Source organism: Rhinichthys klamathensis, unplaced genomic scaffold, assembly GCF_029890125.1.
Source record: "Rhinichthys klamathensis goyatoka isolate OS25496 unplaced genomic scaffold, OSU_Roscu_1.1 h1tg000004l_1, whole genome shotgun sequence".
Lineage (NCBI taxonomy): Eukaryota > Metazoa > Chordata > Actinopteri > Cypriniformes > Leuciscidae > Rhinichthys > Rhinichthys klamathensis.
The window spans coordinates 1,309,209-1,332,160 of record NW_026606557.1 but is presented as its reverse complement, the minus strand read 5'-3'; the positions used below and the strand labels follow the sequence as shown (position 1 = coordinate 1,332,160).

At 38.7% G+C, this 22,952-nt stretch overlaps 1 protein-coding gene across 1 annotated transcript; it reads right to left on the bottom strand.

The window, feature by feature from the left end:
* Positions 1 to 1,905: 1,905 nt before the first annotated feature.
* On the bottom strand, positions 1,906 to 21,155 carry pecam1a (platelet and endothelial cell adhesion molecule 1a). The gene is made up of 15 exons (XM_056250997.1): positions 21,036 to 21,155; positions 20,923 to 20,946; positions 18,404 to 18,697; positions 17,973 to 18,254; positions 15,838 to 16,098; positions 14,946 to 15,215; positions 14,319 to 14,603; positions 10,031 to 10,300; positions 9,028 to 9,166; positions 8,847 to 8,926; positions 6,819 to 6,872; positions 6,677 to 6,742; positions 3,355 to 3,426; positions 2,582 to 2,604; positions 1,906 to 2,161 (listed from the first exon to the last, which is right to left on the bottom strand). Exons 1-15 carry the CDS (start codon positions 21,073 to 21,075, stop codon positions 2,108 to 2,110), a joined length of 2,214 nt encoding a protein of 737 aa, XP_056106972.1. The 5' UTR covers positions 21,076 to 21,155; the 3' UTR covers positions 1,906 to 2,107.
* Between the last annotated feature and the right edge of the window lie 1,797 nt (positions 21,156 to 22,952).

The window sequence follows — 22,952 nt, the reverse complement described above, 5'->3', positions numbered from 1 at the left end:
AAAAGCTCAGTGTACACACCTCACTGCTACGACTTATGCAAAGCTTGGTTTCCTACACAAAACCACTGGAAGTTACTGTGGCACCCCTGAAGATCTATTCATTGCTAGCTGCTAAAGTGGCACCTCATTATGGGACTCCCTTATTTCCACACAGGGGGACCATTGCTGTGACTGCCCACAATGTAATATGATTAATGGGAAGTCATGCTGATAAGCCCATGAGTGTCACATTGGAGCCCTCACGCAGCCTGGCACCATCCAAGGACACCAAAAGTATCACAGGCAGTGCACTATTTTATGTGACATTCAGAGATGGCCTGTAAAAGAACCTTACTTCTGTCCAAAGTCACAAAAACTGAGTTAGTTAGTTTGTAAAATATGCTCAAATTTGACCCCAGAAAAAAAAAACAAATTTTAGAATTATGTTAAAATCTTCCCAAAAATATTTACAGAGACAGCTTATAAGGGTACAACTTGAATTTAAAGCTACGCTGTGTACTTTTTTTATGTTGATTCATAGCAAAAAACACTTTCTTTCAAAATTATTACTTCCACCAACTAATCAAGTATTCTCGTAAGCGTAGAATCTGCCATTCAGAATACATACGAGCGAATCGCTCGAATGGTGGCAGCCATGTTGCGCCTCCATCTTGAAAATACATTAGACAAAGAGGGACATACCTGGAAATTCAAGCTTCGCCTTTCGCGCTTATACAATCAGTGGCACCGTGACGAATGCGAGGGGGAGATTGCTCGCAACTGCCGGCAGATTTGAAAGCCTGTTGAAGATGTAGGATCACACCTATTCTTGAGGACATGTAACATAGTCGCCAAGGAAGCGAAAGAGAGAATTAAAACGACAACGCGACAGGCAAATCAGCAAGACCAAGGTCAATATTGGAGTGGCTTTTCCAAGATGGAAAGAGCTCATGAGGAGCAAGGATTTTAAAAGGGACGCCGGAGTTGGCTGCTTTCTTCTCGACAGGTACAATATACAGAATAGCGATAGCACTGGGAACCTGATAGCTGATGCTAACAATGAAATGGTACCAACATAACGAAAACGTAAAACTATTATTCGTTTTACATTGAGGTCATAACCTACATGTTAACTGACTAAATAACTAAATGCAATTTAAAATAGTTTTCTAAAGTAATCTCATCACTTGAAGGAACACTCATGAACAAAGTCGAACTGTAAGCCATGTTAATCTTGGAATAATACTGCCACCGTAGGAGATAAAACGCCCTCGGAATGGGAGGGGCTAGAAAGTAATATTCAGTTGGTAGTCATATACAATCTCACCGCTAGATGGGAGAAAATCTTGCAGTGTAGCTTTAAGGATACTACTTGTATGGATTTTTTTTGTAAAAGAAAAAAAAAGATTAAATATCGCTAAAAAAAGAAAACATTTTTTTAAAACAGGGCTGGTATGTGTTTTGCCTGATTACACAAACTAAGGGTAACTTTTATAATAAAACAAAAAGAGCAGAGGTCCTAAAATAGAACACTGTGGTATTCCATGAGAAATGGAACAGGTTTTTTTTTTTTTTTCATGCGTTGGTATGCCTCAGTCTCAGACAGCAATCAATGCAGTTTTTGTTTTATGGTTAGAATTAAAACCTGTGAAATTCTCGAAAATAACTAGATATTCTTGCAATTAAGTTACAACAACTTCCCATAAGGGTCCAGTCATTTCAAACTGCAATGTAAAAAGTTAGCAGTGGTACTTCATCCTAAAATGTTTAAAATGACCCTTTTAAATTACTCCACTTTTAAAGACTTAATTTTTCCAGTGGTTTAGCAGCTCCCCCATGTTCTGGAAGCACAGATGTTTTTCCTTTTTTTCTCATAGTTCTTGAAAAAAAACACTCCAAAAAGGAAAAACAATAATAATAATAATAAAGACTTGACTGCTCAGATTTTAATCTCTGATACTGTATATAAACATCATAACACATCTTACTCACATTACAAACAATCCAGGCCACAAAGTAATATTAATGATACCGTCAAACTAAAATGTTCAATGTCAACATATCATAAATGAAGATCAGCCTCTGGTGGTGAAGAAGCTGAATAAATTAGATGTAATGTGTTGAGACACTATGCAGGTTCTTGTTCACTGTTGTTGAGTTGCGCATACTCCAGAGCCGCCTGCTGAGAAAGACACAAATAAGCTTCACTGAAAGCTTGCAGAGTCACGTTCAATCAATCAATCAATCTATCTGTCTATCTATGTATCTATCTATGTATCTATCTATCTATCTATCTATCTATCTATCTATCTATCTATCTATCTATCTATCTATCTATCTATCTATCTATCTATCTATCTATCTATCTATCTATCTATCATTGTTTGTGCAAAATATAGTTTATAATTGTTCCCCTTTGGATTTTGTATGACCAGCAAATGTTCTTGTCATGCTTCATGAGTTAAACCAAATGAGATATGAGGTATTTCTTCTGTGGCGCCTATTTCTTCCACAAGAGGGCCTCCCTGTGGCAAAACTATTTGTACATACCTACATGTGGACTTGTGTGTCTGTGTCTGTGTCAACATTGTGCGTCACTTACGCCCTCAGCCTGTTCCGAAACTCCTATAAAAAACAAATGAACCACCGTCACAAAAGAGCCGCAGCGGCAAAATAGATGAATATTTAATAACTGCAGCCCAACTTCCTGAACCAACTCCCAAGGAAGAGGAGTGTGATGCCTGCCCTGGGCTTATCGTGTTAGTGCCATGCTAATGTGCCTGTGTAAGTAATCTGTTTCCCTCCAGATGTAGCTATTGTTTGGCGATATGTGGGCATGCCAAAACCCATTTCAGTGTGACCTCTGCTATGTTTCAGCATTGTTTTACACGCATACCGCAATGATTATCAAGAGGTCTCGCTAGGGAAAAGGGGCTGTGGAGTGTTTATTTGCGCTGATGAAACAATAGCCGAGTTTCTGTGTCGGTTGGGCAGAGGAACATGAGGCTCCAGGGCCCATTGTGAAAACAGGAAGCTCTTTCCCACCGGCACAGGAAATAGCCACCTGGCGTCTCATGCATGATGAAACCACACTTTCATTAACAATGTTAGTACGCAATGCAACAATGCGCCACTTTTGCTGCCTGTTATGGTCATGCTTTAAGGTGAGGGGAGTATGGAAGCTTGTTTCTGCCACATAATGAAATATAAATAAGGTAATTGCAACTCACAATTCTGACTTTTTTTCCCTCGCAATTCCGAGTGTCTCACAATTGCGAATTGCTAAAGATAAATTTTTGTTTTATTCCATGGTGGAAACAAGCCTCCATAGGGTTGTCAGGCTGTAATGTGTGTGATTCAAAGATCAGAGCTCACCTGGTGTGGACATCTGGACCTCTGTATGCTGGCCACTGTGTTCAGGCTCTATGCTTTTCTTCACAAGAACTTCTAATAGAAATATGCACATTTTTTTTTTTGTTCAGCTTCAAAATGGAAATTTCTCTTCTTTACTTATTTAATTTAAACTTTACTGTGTAGATTAGTGATTTTATAAATAGTCATGACACAAGAACTACATTTCTGGTTTTAGACAGTAGGGGAAAGAAAACACAATAATACATGCAAATAGTTAAACTAGGCATAGTGAGGACAGCTAAATAAACCCAACGTTATACTTCACTTTTCCACATTTAACTCTGTAATTTTCATCATCAGCAGAGTCCGCTGATGTCCATGCACACAGTCTTGTTGTGTCCACTTGTCTGAGTGATTGAATGCTCAAATAGATGGGTCCACTAGGGGGCTTTCATACGTGGACCCTGATGCACATCGGGGAACCAGCAGAACCTGATTTCACCCAGTGCAACATGTTCCTGGATCAACATCTCTGCTGATCCTGGAACAACATTCCGAACAACCAATCAGATTTGAGGGTTAAGCGCTTCTACATCAGTGTTATTCACCTATCATTTCCCTCTGATTTTAGGGATAACTTATGGGTAGGGTTAGGTTTAGGGGTAGGAATATGGTTAGGATTACATTTTCAGACAGGAATGTTGTGCCAGGATCAAAAAAATATGTTGACCGAGGAATGCGACTGACTCAGCAAAATCAGGATGTGTGGGGGACCAAACCCCGAGACTAGGGACCAATGACCAAACCTGTAGGAGGTGGTCTGAGTTGCTACCGATCTACAATCAGATTTCTGTCTTGAGATACATCCTGAATCATAAGCACACCGTGTTCGTTCGCTGGCCAGAGGAGAACTGGCCTTCCAAATGAGTCTGGTTTCTCCTAAGGTTTTTTCCACCTCTATTTCGGTCACCTGATGGAGTTTTGGTTCGTTGCCATTGTCGCCTCTGGCTTGCTTAGTTGGGGACACTTAATATTCAACAACATTACTGATTTAACTGCACTGCCACTATTGGATGTAAACTGAACTGAGCTGGATGATGATGACCACTGTTTTCTGCAGAACTGCTTTACATGTGAAATGAACTAATTTAATGATTGATGATCTTTACAATGGAATTGAATCAACACTGAACTGACTTCAGCTGACTATTTTCTTTCAAAGCTGCTGTATAGTCGAAATGAACTCTGTTTCCATCATTGAATCACTTTCCTGTTATCACTGCAAAGCTGCTTTGAAACAATCTGTATAGTATATAAATAAAAATGACTTGACTTGACTTCCCTAGTAGGCAAAAAACAGTATGTGACAAAAGAAGTAAGTGGTACTACTTCTTCCGGCGAGATTCTGAAGCATACGATGGAGACTTACTATCCCATGAGGCCACAGGAGACGCTGGTAGGTCACATGATAATGACAACATGGCGGATGTTGTACGTCCAGATAACATTCATACCACACACATACTTTTTTAGCGCAAGTAATTATTTATTCAAAATAAGTACGTACTCAAGAGAGTATGGGATTTTAGAATCAGCCTAGGACTCAGGTGCCCACTTGTTCAGGAAGCAAAGTCAAGTCAAGTCAAGTCAAATATATTTATATAGCGCTTTTCACAATACAGATTGTATCAAAGCTGCTTCGCAGTATCAATCAAAACAACTTAAACAACTTAACAGTGTTTGTTTATTACTGGAAAAAGACATCCAAGTTTGGTAGAGCTGATCAGTGGTATGATGGGTCATTTAATTTGAATATCCCCAACTGAGCAAGCCAAAGGCAACAGTGGCAAGGAACCGAAAAACTCCATCAAGTGACCCGATGGTGTCCTAAAACTCCATCAGCTTCGGAGCTAAATGTGAAAATGCTCTCCCTCCTTTGGTGGATCTGGACATCCTAGGAATGACCAGAAGCCTCGAATTTAGTGATCTTAAAGAGCGCGATGGATTATAGGGTGATAGAAGATCCGTTAAATAGACTGGAGCTAAACCATTCAGAGCAAAGTAACCTGGGCATGCATTTTAGTCGATGTCATTAGTTCAACCAAACTCATGTAAGGGATGACAGTGGTGATGATTTACCTGTGTAATCGCACATAGCGAGTGCAACCAGAGCAGCAAACGAATGGCTCGCAATTCACTGTTTCCTCAAAAGAGTCAGTTTGCAAGCAGCAGAAAGCTGCCTTCATGCGACACACATACAGTAGACGCAAGTGTCCTTTGTGTAAGATGAACGCAAATGCACCAGGGTTCAATACAAAAGTGTGTACTTGGAACAAACGCATTTGGATTCGGACTGCAGCAAATGTGCCCAGTGTGAAAACCCCAAAGTCCATTCGCACTTGGTGTTCAGTGAAAAAAAAAAAAAAAGAGTAGAGCTTATCGACTTTTTAAAAAGAAATTGTGCATTCAATCGATCTCTATTTTTTGGAATAGATTATTAGAAACAAAATAGATCATATGTAGGCCTATGGTTAGTTTTTGAAATGCTACCTTTACAAATCTGTATTCAATTGACATATTTTGTAATATTAACAGTAATACATTTATTTAATTTTAAGGGTCTCATAATACTGGTACCTGTGTTCAATTTCTTTGAATTTATCTGTAAATTACTATTCCAATTAGTTTTCCTGTGGGCCGTGGTCAATTCAATTTCAATGCAAATCAGGGTTATTATAGTTAACAAAAACCATATAAGAATAAGTTTAACTTCATTTACAAACAATGACAAAAGCAACAAAATTACTAAACTAAAAGATTTATTTAAAGGAGCTGTATGTAAGATTGTGGCCAAAACTAGTACCGCAATCACTGTCAAATTACTGTAGTATCCAGTATCCCCTCCCCCTCCTCCCTAACTCGAGGTTGCCAGATCTAGCTGCAGGATCCAGCAGGAACGTGACGAGCTGCAGCTGTGGTAACTAGAGCAGAGCTGGCAACCCGGATGCCGCAACACTACTGACTTCGTGATTGGTAGATAGGTGGAGGGTGGAGCATCAGACCAAAACACAACATGACAACATCAACATCAGTTGAGGGCTGCAACTGCACTTTTTAAATGACAATATCCTGGCCAGACTACTGTTGTCAGTGATATAAGTATTTGAAATGTACATGATTTCTTAATGTCTAGTGACATTTCAGCGCCATTTTATGATTAATTGAAATACATTTCTTACATACAGCTCCTTTAATAGTCCTATATAGAACTGATAGATCTTTTTTTTTTTTTTTTTTTGCAATGATTCCATTTGAGGGATTCGTTGACATTCTTGAATCTCACCTTTGCTGGGATCCACTTCCTGTGGGTGAACCAACTCAGAGTCCACGTCGGTATGATCGTCAGAATCTAGTTTGATAGCAAGCAGACATTGTCATGAGATGAACTCACATCACATAGGCCTCATCCTGTTTAAAGTCTGTACCTGAGCCAGATGCATTTTCACTCCAGACATTCCTGCCCATCACACAAGGAGTGCCTGTAGGCAGAAACAAACAAGATATGACCTCAACATTCGGTGTCAGGAAAAAAAAAAAGTGATGAAATGCAATTTTCAATATGACTTTGGTAATCAAAATACAATTCAGCCATTATAATAATATAACCTAACGCAACACGCAAAGATACTATATGACGTAACGATCTCCATATCACTGTATGCATGTACCAAACTCCACAAGAACTACACTGGTAATAATAAAATCATAAGTTCATCCACCAAGAAAAAACACTGTTTTATTTTTCCACTCTATTTTAACAAGTATATCATCAAAGGCCATTTTTTTTTAAATGAGAAAAGCTAGAAATATCCACTTCAGAAGCACATTCATCTGATTTATATAACATTTTATACCTAACATATATATATATATATATATTTATTTATTTATTTTTATTTTTTCTGGCTGTTGACAGTACTTTCTGATTTATGCTGTGATACATTCAAAAACCTTTAAGTATGTCATATGTAATTATGTAATTAGATAATGTCTAATTTGCACACAGCAAAAACTCCAGTGTTAAATTAACTCTCCTGGGAGTTTATTTGGCTCCAGACTCAAGAGTGTTAAAGTTAATGAGCTAATTATGTGATTAATTGAATGATAATTGACCATCATTGAAGACACCTGATATTAACAAGCAGAATCACTGAAGAAGAAAATCTCATTTGCGAAGTCACCATAATGGTGATCATTAATAGGCTTTAATAGGCCTCTTGACCCTTAAACTATTAACATTAGATTTAGTTTGGCTGTTGTAACCGAGTTACAACTGTCAGATGAACTAAGAGAAAAGGTGATCAGGTGGTGTTGATTATGGTTTGACATAATCATCGCTTGACCAGAATCACAAAACTCATTTAGAGCATTACGTTTACTTTGTTGATTACAGCAACACTATAGTTCTATAGCAAGCATTTTTCAGCACTTTCAATATAATCCAAAATATTTCGTAAAATTAGTTCTGATCAAAAGATTTTGAAAAAATATTTTATTTAGACACACTGACATCAATAATCAGCCTGTGAATCTCAACAATGGTGACAATAATAAAGCATATTGAAATGCATTATGGGCTCCACCAATCAAAACTCATTCATGGCTCCCATCATGCATTGCAGTATGAATAAATTATGATCTGAAATATTTTAGTAATTTCCTTTTCCTAATTGTTTGTCACCATTGTTGAGATTCATACACTGATTCTTGATGTCTGTGAGTGCCTAAAAGAAAGGTTTTTTTTTTTTTTTTATCAGAACAACTTTTAAGAAAGAATTTGAAGTGAATAATTTTTTTTGGATCTTACACTGTAGAATCACTGTGATGCTGTAATCAACAATATACATTTAAGTCAGAGATTACGCTCTACATTAGTTCAGTGATTCAGGTCAACTGTTGATTTTGTTAAAACATAACCAACACCATCAGATCATCTTTTCTCTTTGTTCATCTGGCAGTTATAACTCAGATACAACAGCGAAACAATATCTAAAGTATAAAATGTAAGGGTTAACTTCCCAACTGAAGCAAACACCGATCTCCATAATGGTGACTTAAAATTGTGATTTTTCACCTTCAGTGATTCTACTTGTTAATATCAGGTGTCTTCAATGTTGGTCTATCATCGCTCAATTAATCACTTAATTAGCTCATTCACTTTAACACTGCTTCAGTGTTAATTTAACACTCTTTAGTGTGGAGTCATATAAACTCCCAGGAGAGTTAATTTAACACTGGAGTTTTTGCTGTGCATATACAAACATAACATCCCAAAACGATTGTCTAAATATACTGTGACTAATAAACTAGGGAAAGTATGGTAATATCTATTAGTTTTTAGCCTATTCACATGTGGCGCCTTGCCTTAAATACACAGCAGCTTCAAAAATAGCCAATCACAATATTAATATTAATATTAATATTGATATGACAAGAATAAGGACATTTTCTACCATTGAGAATGGTGTTGTCTTCAATGTCGAGAGTGAGGCTGATTCTCATAGGGTCACCTGATTTGGGCCTTGAAGGTTTACTGAGACAAAAAGCATTTTCAAACAGAATGAAGAAACATTCAAATTATGATATAAGACGTATGAACTGTAGATGTTAAATTGAAATTAAGTGGCGTCTTACACTGATAACTCAGTTGCTTGCTTTTTTCTGCGTGGATTTGGCATTTTCTTCAAAAAGACTGTCAGGACTATGACGATAGCCACCAAAAGCAAGATACAAAACACTCCAATAAGAGCTTTCTTCCACACCGCTAAACTGACTATAAAACACACACAAAATCAGAAAGAACCTGTGAACATCTTTACCAACATCTTCTGTAAACATTGCCACTTTTATGCCAGAAACATACTCTACATGAGTATACAAGCAGGGCCTAAAACACACTTTTTGTCACACCTGCCAATAACCGCTGACTTAAGAAAATTTACCGGGCATAAATATTTTTTACCGGCCATGTTTCTGCAAAAACAGCAGTTATGATAACAAAATTTGATTATACATAATTCTCTATTCCAAAACAACTAGCCTAACTAATATAAATTTAAAACATTGAGACAAGTAACTTTTCAGGTAGAGACATTGAACAATGTGCACTGCATAAATGAAACAGATTAATCCTTAAATTAAAGTTACAAAAGTTATTCAGTCAAGAGCAGAGAGTGATTTTTTTTCTTTCTCCTTTGTTGTTTTATTAACATTAAAAAATAAAAAACATTTAGATAATTTTGTGTGATTTTCTCTATTCAAGCACAAGCAGATGTAAAAGAGAGTTCAATTCAGCATTCGAGCGCTGTCTGAAAAGCGAGTGACAAATTGAGTTTCCTTTCGCGTCTTCTTGCGCTTTAATATTTAAATTTGCAAGGCTTACAATTTCGTGACGTTGCAGCACTGGCCCGTCAACTTTCCAGAGCGTCGTTCACGTTTGTTCACGTTCATGTTCTCACAACATTGCATTGATAGAATTCATAAAAATGTTGCTGCATTAACTGACTGCTTTCTTTAACTTTCATCTGCGTAGAGTAAGTGTAATAATTCAAAAAAATTATATTTCAAAACAGAGAAGTTCTACTATGGCATATCAGGGTGATCAAATGTTGTGTTGGTGTGGTATTTAAAAATGTACCTCCAATCCTGGCTGGATAACTACTTTTAATTTCAGTGTTGTAATTGGACGCCTCACAGTAGTAGTCGCCTCGCTGGACTCGTTCTATGGTTACGATGATATAACGTCCTTCTAAGGATCTGACTTTTTGGCTGGATAAAGGGAGCCTGTTGTGATACCAGGTAAAGGTGATTGGGTAAGTGCCCTTCTGTACACGGCAGGTGAGGGTGAGGTCTGAGCCCTCTGTGACTGTAACGTCCTGTGGCTCCAGGACTGGCTTGGACACTGGTACTGATAGACAGACAGAGAAATACCAGCGACTTTAGTCAAGAATAGTAAGAGACAATAATACTATAGCCCATTCATTTTCTGAAGACATCTTTCAGTCATTAATAACTGGAAATCGCCTGCCCTGTCGCAACTTTATATCCCATTCAATGTGTCAATGAGTCAATGTCATGTCAAATTTGTATCTGAATGTGAACAGGAATGAGATTTCTGATTTCGACTTCTGTTATTTAAAACAATTTTATGACTTAAGAAGAAATAGAGAATGAGTTTAATGGACCACTTTTTCACTGTAAGTAGAAAAACCAACGCCATCTCACGACCAATTTGTACGAATTCGTACGAGTGATTAAAAGGTGGCTAATTCGTACTAATTCATACGACCTCACTCGTACGAATTCGTACGATTTGTCTAAACCCACGTGATGGGTAGGTTTAGGGGCGGGGTCAGGGGTAGGCCATTCGTACGAATTCATACGAATTTGGTAACTCGTAAAATATGTACGAATTAGCAAAAATCGTATGAATTAGTACGAATTAGCCACCTCGTAAAATTCGTACGAATTGCCGTGAGATCGGGCTGAGAAAAACTGATAATATCGCGGCAGAAAATTACCAGTACATTTTCTGTCAAGTTTCCAGACATTTCCTTCAACCCTAAAGCACAACATAATGCAATGTGTTACGATTTGCGTGGAAGCAAAGGCAGTAGGCGGATCTAAATGCAGCAGTAGACTTTAATAATACAAACTAGGGAAAACTCAGAACAGGCAAGACACTCGAAAATACATACATTCATTCAATAACTGACCAAGAACAAAAGAGCAGACAGGATTAAATACACAGACGGGATGAGGGAACAAGACACAGCTGGGGCAAATCAGAACACAGGTGAATAAACTGAACACTAACAAGGAGCGGGAAAACTGGGAACAGGACTGAACCAAATACACAATGACGGGGAAAACTCAGGGAAACAGATACAGAACAGACATAACTATAACATTATCCCCCCCTTCCATAAGGCGTGTCCCCGCGCCGAATAAACATCAAATAGGGGCGGGAGGGTGGGCGCCCTGGAGGCTGACGAGGGCGTGGCTTGCCCGGAACAGGAAGCCTCCAGGGCGGAGCAGGACGTGACGGCGGCCAGGGCGGAGCAGGATGAGGCGAAGGCCAGGGCGGAGCATGACGTGGTAAAGGCCAGGGTGGAGCATGGCGTGGCGAAGGCCAGGGTGGAGCATGGCGTGGCAAAGGCCAGGGTGGAGCATGGCGTGGCAAAGGCCAGGGCGGAGCACGATGAGATGGTGGCCAGGTCGGAGCAGACTCAGACGAGGATGAGGACCATGTCGACGTCGTCTCCATGGCCCTCACGGAGTACCTTCTGCCCCCCCCCAAAAAATACTTGGGGAAATCCTCGGGAGGAACCTCCAGGTGGTAAAAGGGTTCCGGGCAGGCCTCCCGGAGCTTGAAGGGCGCAGGCAGGGCGAGGCGCAGAGGCGGGGCCGGCAGGGCGAGGCGCAGAGGCGGGGCCGGCAGGGCGAGGCGCAGAGGCGGGGCCGGCAGGGCGAGGCGCAGAGGCGGGGCCGGCAGGGCGAGGAGTCACTTGACTCGGTAGACTCACTTGACTCGGTAGACTCACTTGACTCGGTAGACTCACTTGACTCGGTAGACTCACTTGACTCGGTAGACTCACTTGACTCGGTAGACTCACTTGACTCGGTAGACTCACTTGACTCGGTAGACTCACTTGACTCGGTAGACTCACTTGACTCGGTAGACTCACTTGACTCGGTAGACTCACTTGACTCGGTAGACTCACTTGACTCGGTAGACTCACTTGACTCGGTAGGCTCACTTGACTCGGTAGGCTCACTTGACTCGGTAGGCTCACTTGACTCGGTAGCACTTGACTCGGTAGCACTTGACTCGGTAGCACTTGACTCGGTAGCACTTGACTCGGTAGCACTTGACTCGGTAGCACTTGACTCGGTAGCACTTGACTCGGTAGCACTTGACTCACTTGACTCGGCGGCACTTGACTCACTTGACTCGGCGGCACTTGACTCACTTGACTCGGGTTCGTCGAGGCTGAAGCGACGTGCGGGTTCGGAAGACAGAAGCTCAGCCTCAGGCATGTCGGTCTCGGCAGGAAGAAGCTCAGGCATGTCGGTCTCGGCAGGAAGAAGCTCAGGCATGTCGTGGAAAGCGGGCTCGACTCGGTTCATGTGAAGCGCAGGCTTGTGGAGCGTGGTCTCGGCTGAGCAGCTGAAGGGAAGCGCGGGCGCGACCGGGCTGACGCTAAGCGCAGGCTCTCGCAGCTTCTCCTCCACGCCCACAGTAAACGGGGAACCGCTCCACAACAGGGCCAGGTCAACGTACCATTCTAAAGATCCGTGAGGACCAGGTTCGGGCATCAGAGACCGGAGTGGTTCCGATAATCCTCCGCGGAAGAAGATCTTCAGGCCGTGGGTGTTCATTTGCGCGAGATATGCCAGCTCGAGGAATTCTGCTACATAATCCTCGATGGCGCGATTCTCCTGGCGAAGACGGAGGATCTGGACATCAGGACTCCAGGTAGGCATGGCTGCTAGATCCTAGTGGGCCAGTTATTCTGTTACGATTTGCGTGGAAGCAAAGGCAGTAGGCGGATCTAAATGCAGCAGTAGACTTTAATAATACAAACTAGGGAAAACTCAGAACAGGCAAGACACTCGAAAATACATACATTCATTCAATAACTGACCAAGAACAAAAGAGCAGACAGGATTAAATACACAGACGGGATGAGGGAACAAGACACAGCTGGGGCAAATCAGAACACAGGTGAATAAACTGAACACTAACAAGGAGCGGGAAAACTGGGAACAGGACTGAACCAAATACACAATGACGGGGAAAACTCAAGGAAACAGATACAGAACAGACATAACTATAACACAATGTGTAATTCAAAATAAAGGTAAAAGTCAATATGGAAAATGTCGTCATATTAACTGTAACACGGTTGTCACGTTCATGTCTTGTTTAATTATTTTGTTCTGTTTGTTTTCATTGTCTCCTGAGTTCTAGTTCTTTCACTAGTTGTCATGGCGTCTGATTAGTTCACACCTGTTCCCTGTTCCATTGATTTTCATTCCATGTGTATTTAAGCCGTCAGTTTCCTTCAGTTATGTGTCTTGCGTTAGTGTTAATGGTGGTTGTGTTTTCTCTGAGTGTTTATTAAATCTATCAAATTTATTTAAAATGACAATCGTCATCCTCTGTCATGCATCTCTTATTTGTGTTTATTACACGTTAACCGTGACAACAGTGCATTGGGCCATATTGTAATGCCTTTTCTTAATGTGTGTGTGTGTGTGCGAATAAATAATGACAGAATATTTATTTTTATGTGAACTACCCGTTTAAAAACTTCATAAACTTGTGTTTTGACAATAGGCAGATTTCACATGCATTCATAATGTTTGTTTCTCTGACACTGATTAATTCATTACTTTGGACGAGTCTCCAGATTTTAAACTTGGTAAAAGAAAACAAAATGAGATACACCGAACCATACAATAAACGTATGAAATATGTAAATATGAAATGCTGATAAAATAGATAAAACACAAAAATGCTAGTGAGGAGGACATTTTTGCTAATTTATTGTTATTAATTTATTAGTGCTGATTAACTGTTATCATAATTCAAAAAGGAATTGATGTTGGTGTTTTACTGCCACTCTTGTTTATTTCAGCTGGAAACTGCAGTGAATTGTATGCATAAGTAACTTTTTAGAGTTTAAAAGAATGTAGATAGAGGCAAAAAAATCGACAAACTTTGAATGTTGTCTTGAAAAGCTTTTGTCTGTGCAGAACAGGAATACAATGAATGTAACAGTCATCAAGAATGGTACCGCACACAAAAGTCCATCAGTGATTATGGCATCTAAAAATGGCAACATGCACTTCCAAATTATTCAAAAAATAGCAGCAACGTTAGGCACACAAATCAAGATGTCAGGCTTTGGTCCTCTTACCTATGACTTCTGCTGTAAGGGGTTGACTGGTGCTACTGATCGATGGCCCCTGGTTTTGAGCCTGACATGTGAAGCTGTAGATCTCTTCTGGAGAACTGATGGAGTTAATGCTGAAGAGTGCCTTGTCAGCAGCCTCATCCACTCTCCTCTCAGCCATTGACACGCGGGCCTTCAGTAAGGTGTATGTTATTGGAAGCGTTCCATTCTCAGCCTCACACGAAACCTTGAATGGCCGACCAACAATCACCTTATCAACGACACGGATGACTGGGGCAGAAACAGGCACTGGAAAAAAAAAGAGGGGAGGAAAATGAGAAGCATGCAAAAACATTAAGTTGCCTATTCACTAAAGTGTGTTCTTGCAATGCAACCTATCAATTGAATTAAATATATCTGCTTCATATTCCAAGCAGTCAGCTCTTCACTTTTAAAAATAAAGGGGTTTTATTTGCATTGATCGGTCCATGAAGAACCTTTAACATCCATGGAAACTGAAAGGTGTGTGACTATATGATTAGTTCTCTACAGTTCTCTAGTTCATCAAACATATTTTGTTATTACTAAGTTATAACATGTTATAACATAGTAATAATGTAAAATGCTTTAGTAAAAGCATGAACTCTTCACCTTTAGCTTTTAAATGGAGTTGTTGGCTGGTCTTGTTAACTCCTTTAGCCACTGCCATACAGGAGTATTTCCCATTGGTGGCCAGGCTCGCAGTGGCAAAGTAGTCGGCACCTGAATAAATGTGCCGATCTTCTTTCAGCAACGCATACTTTATGTCCGCTTTTTTGATCTTCTCCGAGGAGCGTACAGCACTGCGGCAGGACAGAGTGAAGCGTTCCCCTTCGAAAACCTGATCTGGGCTCATTCTCAAAATCGGCTTCGAGAACAGTTCTAAAGAGTGAACATGGAGTCAGAATTGTTTTGTTTATTATCAAGCAGTGGAGGGTTATTATATTTCATAAAATTTGGTAATTACAAAAAATTAAAAATAAATAAATAACAAAAACAAAAACCGAAATACAAATGACCAAAAACTATATATAAATTTATTTATTTTTTAATGACAAAAAAAAAAAAAAAAACACACAACAAAATTACTAAAACTAACTACAATTAAAATGAAAACAGAAAATAAAAACATTCAAAATATGAATAAAATCTATAATTAAATCTCAATGGACCGGTGCAGTGTTATTTATTTTACATGTTGTGTATTATAATGCATCATTACTTTCTTGGCTAAATAAAATGTATTATTTGTTCATTAATAAAGTAATTAATTGTGTTCTGATAAACAAATCAGCATGCACAGAACTCTGTAATGTGTGTCAAATATTTGTTAATGGTAAAAATGTTTAACATTCCAATTTCCATTTCAACGTGATATTCCAATTTTCGCTGCGATTTCGATGCATAAGTGACATTATTGAAATAAAAAGGCAAACTTAGTGGACTCTTGATAGCTGAAAGCATTCTAAGATTAGTCAAAATGTGTGTGTTTGTGGTTAGTTACCTGTGACATTTAGCTTATAGACGGTCTTCTTTTGCACGCTGCCTTTCTCTGCTTTACACACATAGTCCCCTGAATCCTCAGCTCTTACTGTGAGGCTGTATGCGAACGTTGACTGAGATTGACGAAGTACGGTGTTGCCTTTGGTAAGGAACAACTCGAGATCTGAGGAATATTGCACCCGACATGTGATCTGCACCCTGTCTCCCTCAACAACATTCGCGTTGGGGGAGATGCTTATTTGCGGCCTGATCACATCAAGATCTGTAAAAAGAAAGAAAAAAAAGATCAATCTCGCTGTCGATGCAAAATATAATCAGCTGTGGATATGCTCTATAAAGACCACATGAAATGACTAGCTTAGCTGTATTTTCTTGTTTTGTTATGGGGTTGAGAGGCGTTATAATTTTAGGGGCATTATAACGTTACATTTTATTAGACTAAAATGTACATAATCCATGAGTGAGAGATAATCCAAGATAATTCAATAATTTTGATATTAATGACCAGCATTTACACTGCCATTCAAAAGTTTAGGCTCTGTAATATTGTTAACGTTTCTTAAAGAAGCTTCTTGTGCTCAGCAAGGCTGCATTTATTTGATCAACTTTTGATCATTTTACTGCATCCTTGGTGAATGAAAGTATTAATTTCTTTAAAAAAACAAAGCATGGATCTTAAAAGGTTGATACACAAAAAAAAATACATTTCTGTCTTAATTACCCTCATCTCGTTCCAAACCAGTAAGACCTTCGTTCATCTTTAGAACACAAATGAATATATTTTTTATGAAATCCGAGAGGTTTCTGACCCCTCCATAGACCCCTCCTTTTCAAGGCCCAGAAAGGTAGTAAAGACATTGTTAAAATTGTTCATGTGACTACAGTAGTTCAACCTTAATATTATGAAGCAATGAGAATACTTTTTGTGCGCAAAAACAAAACAAAAATAACGACTTTATTCAACAATTTGAAGAGTTTGGTTCCAAAACGCAATAAATCCATTTAGATTAATTTGAGTAAAAATGTGTTTTCTTTACCAAGAAAGTGGAAAGATGAAAACCACTATTTTCTGTTTCAAACTTTCACATAGCATTTGTAGGTCATAATAAAAAATAAAAAATAAAATCCAGGTTTTGATTTTCAAATATTTATTATAAAAACGGATTATTTTTTCCCCCAAAATGCTATAAATCCATTTTTTTTAACTAAATGCAATTAATCCATTGAATCAATATAAAAGTTTTTTTTAATATATTGAAATTGTTGAAAATACACAACAACGTAAGTTTATTAGTATAATATTTTTATTAAGAACTGTAAAGAAGATTGAAAACATTTTTCCTCCTCCCGAGTGCCTCATCTTCTTAATCTCCTCACGTAAATGATTCGATTTCGATGCCTTGCGTTTCTTACCCACCGCAGAAACAACCACAGGTTCATCAATGCCGTCAAAATATTTCTTTTTTTTGTTTGTTTGTTGATCGAAAAGTACAAAATAGATAAGAAAAACTAGGAAGCCGGGTGTATTTAAGGCGCTGCCGTTACTGTTTACATTGCGTGGAATGGTGCGTTGTGATTGGTTGAGAGCGGATATATCGCATTCTGCAGAGAAGGGAGACTGGGCGTTTGTCGCGGTTTGGAAAGAAAGGGAGAAAACATGACAGAATAACACGGCGGATATCGCATTTTACTTAAAATTAAACATTGACTTTTCAATACCAACTAGACACAATACTGATTTTTGCAGTAACTAATTTTTTTTTAAAATTGCGTTTATCGCGTTTTGGAACCAAACTCTTCATATTACGTGTTCAGTCGATTCATAGCATTAAGGTTGAACCACTGTAGTCACATGGACTATTTTAACAATGTCTTTACTACCTTTCTGGGCCTTGAAAGTTGCAATGATGTTGCTGCCTATGGAGGAACCGGAAAGCTCTTGGATTTCATCAAACATATCTCAATTTGTGTAATTAAGATAAACGATTTTACGGGTTTGGAACGACATCAGGGTGGGTAAATAATTACAGAATTTTCATTTTTGGGGGAACTAACCCTAAATAATTTTGAGTGTAGCCAACAATTTTGATTTCATGGGGTCTTTAGACCAAGTTTCTTTGACCAAGCAAATGTTACCTTGCACAATCACTTTCACAGTGTTGCTTTTGTTGGAGAAGCCCGCATCAGGATGCATGAGATATATATAGACACAGTGCAGGTAGACGTCTGTGAGCTTCTGCATGGCAAGAGTGGTCGTCACAGAGTTGCTCTTGCTAGAGACTCGCTTGACCTCCTGATCGTCCTCGTAGAAATAGAAGTTCAGACCGCCCGTCTCCTCTGGTGCAAAGCATGTGGCACTGATGTCTTCACCCTCAGAAATGATATCAGACTTCACCTTCAGCATGGGGACTTGAAGGCCTGCATGGGTATACAGACTCTTTAAAACCAGCTATTTTAACAGGGGTGTGTAGACTTTTATATCCACTGTAATCAGACAGCAACAGCTGCTAAAAATTGAATTAGTAGAATTATGCTTTGATAAGCATCAGTTATGTTAGGCTACTGACCTGTGACTCTGAGTGTCTGACTGGTGCTTGTCTTGGTCTTGTCGTAGATGCGGACATCGCACTGGTAGCGACCCGAGTTGAACACCCTGGCTGGAGATAAACTGCGCTCCACCACTGAGGCGCTGGTATTTTTGGAGTACATGACCTGATCGTCCTGCAGGAACCTGAAGCTGTATGTCAGCGGCTGCGGGAGGCTGTGACTGACCTTGGCTTCGCAACGCAAGGTCAGGTTAGTGCCACTCGCCACATTATTACCAGGAAGCACAGTCAACGTCACCTGATCAATGGTGAATGCTGCTCAGAAAGACCCAGAGATAAAACACACATTCACACATTTGTTTCACTATATTAGAGAGGACATTGCAAATACTTCCATTGATTTTATGTCAAAATATCTACCACTAAACCTACACCCATCATAGAAACAAAACACTAGATTTAAATAAAAACACGTTTGGGCCAATTTATAAGCCTTTTTAATTAATGAGGACAAGTAAAATGCCCTCACTTGTCGCTTGTCATGATGTTTTATTAAATAAGTGAGGACATTTGGCCCTCACAAGTATAGCCAAACCTGTACACAAAGACATTCCATATTTCATAAATCAAAAACGTAAAAATAAAGCAACATAGTGTCGGCCCAGGTCCGGCCCACATCTGGTATATGTGGATTCCACACGGCCCAGATGTGGGCTGGATCAGGGCCGACAATATGTTGCTATCTGGGACAGAATATAAGATCATAAAAAAAAAAGTTCATTATATTTACAATCTAACCAATTTTGGGAGTCAAAATAGCAGAAAAAAAATAAATAAAGTGACAGAATATGTTGTTGACTTAACTGAATTTTGTATAAATAATTATAAAATCTTATATAATAATATAATCTTAATGACATTTTTAAATACATAATAAATATTAATATCATATTAATACAATTTTAATAATTTTGTAAATAATCATGACACATCCTTGTGTTTTTGAAAGCTGCATTATAAATTTAAAAATATTCAATAAATATATATATTATTATACAATAATTTTACACATTTATTATGGACAATTCGTCGTCAGCAGTGCTACACAATAGATGGCTATTTAAAAGTAATCATACAAAGCTTTTAAACCTTCTGTTTGGAGAGATCATACAAATGTATTGCACTCTCAAAAACACTTGTTGGGTCTGAGATCATTTTAGTTAATTTTAGTTAAATCTGCTGTGAATTCTGCCAACTTCGTCACACGTTTATAGTGTCTTTAAGGTAATCATATAAAATATATTTAATCAGTAAAATATAATTTAATGTAATTTATATTGAAACTTGTATGTAATATATTGAAATAAATCTGTAATCACACATTGTTGCATGGTAAAATATATAAAATATATTAACTATAAATGTAATATTGAATAACACACTAAAGTTAAAATCATAATCAAGTACTTTAAATGTGCTTTGGTCAACACATCAACATAAGTTCTTTAAAGGACGACAAAATATTATTGAAACATAATGATTTAAGTAAAACTTTTAATTACTAAGTGTATGTTTTAAAAGCCCATTTGAGTGTGTTAAGAAAGTCATGAAAGTGTCTCTCTTTAAGTGCACTTAAGTGCCTTTTATTTCAGTAATATTATATTAAATGCAAGTACAGGTTTTAAAATATTCTTTTAAGATTTGAAGAACACTACAATCTATTAAGTGCACTTATTTTACACAAGGGGTGAACTCTGGGATTGTCTTCTCAGTGAAGGGTAAATCAATGCACCAGTACAGTCCCGTTCTTACATTGTGCGCACCCTTCGGTTTACAAAAAAAAAAAAAAAAAAGGCCATCAGATGCCACTTCTAAAGAGTCATCCTCTCGGTATGTTTACTTTGAGCAGAACACCGTCAGCTCTTTTCCTGAAGTCTTAAAGAAGGCCACACTGAGAAGTGTGGAGAGCAGCGGCGTTCCCAACAGAAAAAGGAGGAAGGAAGGAAAGCACATAAACAAACACAAAACATCATTCCCTGAGGAGCACAGACCCTGTCATTTCTGGCGCACAACTCTCAGCCCGGCCAACAAAACAACAAGTTCTCTGCTGTACACGTCAGCCCATAAACACCGCTAAAATCTGGAAAAACAAGGATAATCCGAACCCAGAGGGTTGATTAGAAAGCGACAGTGTTTGTGTGTTGGAATCTGCATCACTGATCTTGTTTGAGCCTCTAATTAAACGCAGACTAAACATCTTGCTATTATGCGAAGCGCAAACTTCCTCTGAACGGCTAAACAGTCCGTGACAAAACATCTCTGAAGGATCAAAGCATCCGAGCGAATCACAGATCTGACTCTGGCTAAAAATACATCCGAGAAGTCCCAGAAAAGCACAGAACTGTCATGATATTTCACTGCTCCCTTTGCCCGACTATATAAATCAAGCGGTCAGGTGAATCTGAGAGAGGTAAAAATAACTCAACAGCCTCCAAAAACCGTTTCCCTCGCATGCAAATAAAACTGAACTGAGGACTTACCTGCCTGTGTGTCGGCCGCTTGCCCTGTAGATGAGAGCAAAAGTGAGAAAGAGGTGAGACAAATGAATAAAAAAGAGTATGAGATGGTCTGAATCAGTCCGGAGTGTCCTTACACAGAGCGCTCAGGCCGAGCCAGAGAAGACACACGCTCATCTTCACAGGTGAGTGTTCATGAATGTGAAGGACGCCGAGGATGGAGAGAAGGGGCAGAATGCTCGCACTTATCACGTGGAACCGCCTTTCTTTGTTTAACGTGGATCAGGAAACGTGTTCCTTCCTCAGGATGTGTGTTTTTGAAATGCTTCGTTCGTCCAGGCCCTTGAAAACATTGCCATTCTGTTTACGGTCTCAAAGGCCTCCTGTTTCAGTGCTGTGCTGAAGACATCACAGCGACATATGAGATTAAGAAGATGATGAACGGTGTGGCATCCGTCCAGCACAAACACCAAAAGTACCATGGTAGCACCTCCTTGGGCTTTTTTGCCCATGGTACCATGATATCAAATTTCTTGGTAACTATGGTTGTACCGTGTATTCATTGGACATTTTTAGATATTACTATGGTTTTGAACACACATTTTTTCGCCATGTAACAGAATACAATGATGTTTTTTCAAGTGGTGCTCACTGCAGAGCCAAATGATGTCTATCTCCCCCTCTCTGAGCGTAATGAGTGGAGCTCAATCAAGTCAAGCTCCACCTCTCTGGACATTATGGGTGGAGTTATGTTTAGCAATAGGGTTATTATGGGTAGGGTTAGAGTGTGGTTGAACTGTCGAGCTCTACCAATTTGTTCTGCTGTGAACAGCCTCTCTATTTTTGGACATGCACCATGATAATTAGTTCCATATTTTTGGGCATGGTAACTCCATGTTTTTGGCCGGTGTTATTTTACTATTATGCATATTAAAGTACTGAAACTAATAGTTTTTATTTTTACACTTTCAGTTTTCATTTTTATTTCAGTTCAAGTTTTAGTCATTTCTTTTATGTGTGTTAAGTAATTTTCTATTTAGCTTGCATTTATTTTAGTTTTAGTTTTAGTAGTAGGCTAGTTTCACTTAAAACTTGTTTTATTTCAGTTAGTATGGAAGAATTAATTGGACTTTAATATTTGTAACCCACAGAAGACAATCTACAAATGTGTACAATGATGCGCAAATATTTCACTATCTGCAAATGTGTATATTTACATTTGTGATACGTAAAATCATATCCACAAAAATACAGGGTGATGTGTACAACACAAAACTGTTTTTACACATTTGCAAATTACTTCCTGTGAATTTGTGGGTCATGCTACATTTGTAAGTTCCTTTTTACACATTTGTTGAATTTTGTCCAATGTGTACTGCAGAGATCTGTAAATAAACATATACACAAATATCTCACAACCTAAAACATGTATTTTTACATTTGTGTTGTGTAAAATCATATTCACAAAAATAATATGTGATTTGTAAATACACACAATTTAATCTGTACAAATATCTTTTTATTTCACATACAAAGTGTGATCCATTTCTACACACAAAACTGTTTTTACGCATTTGTCTATTTTTGTCCACTTTGTCCCGCTGCGATCTGCAAAAAAGAGATTTGTAAGGCGTACGGGTCCGTGTAACGCTTCACAATTCAATTTTCAGACCATACAATGCAAATACAAAAATGAAAAATTGAAACCAGGCGTAAATTTTTTCATTTTTTCCAGTTATATTATAGCTGGGTAGTAGGAGGAGAGCGCTTGGCTTCTGGGATGCGACTACCACCAATCAGAGCATACATGGATGACATGACAACCATGACTACAACAGTAGCCTGCACTAATCGGTTATTGGGGAAGTTAACAGATAATATTGAATGGGCACGAATGAAATTTAAGCCCTCTAAATCAAGGAGCATCTCGATAGTTAAAGGAAAGGTAGTAGATAAAACATTCTTCATTAATGGTGAGGCAATACCAACAGTTTCTGAGAAGCCAGTGAAGAGTCTTGGGAGATGGTACGATGGGGATCTAAAGGACACAGTTC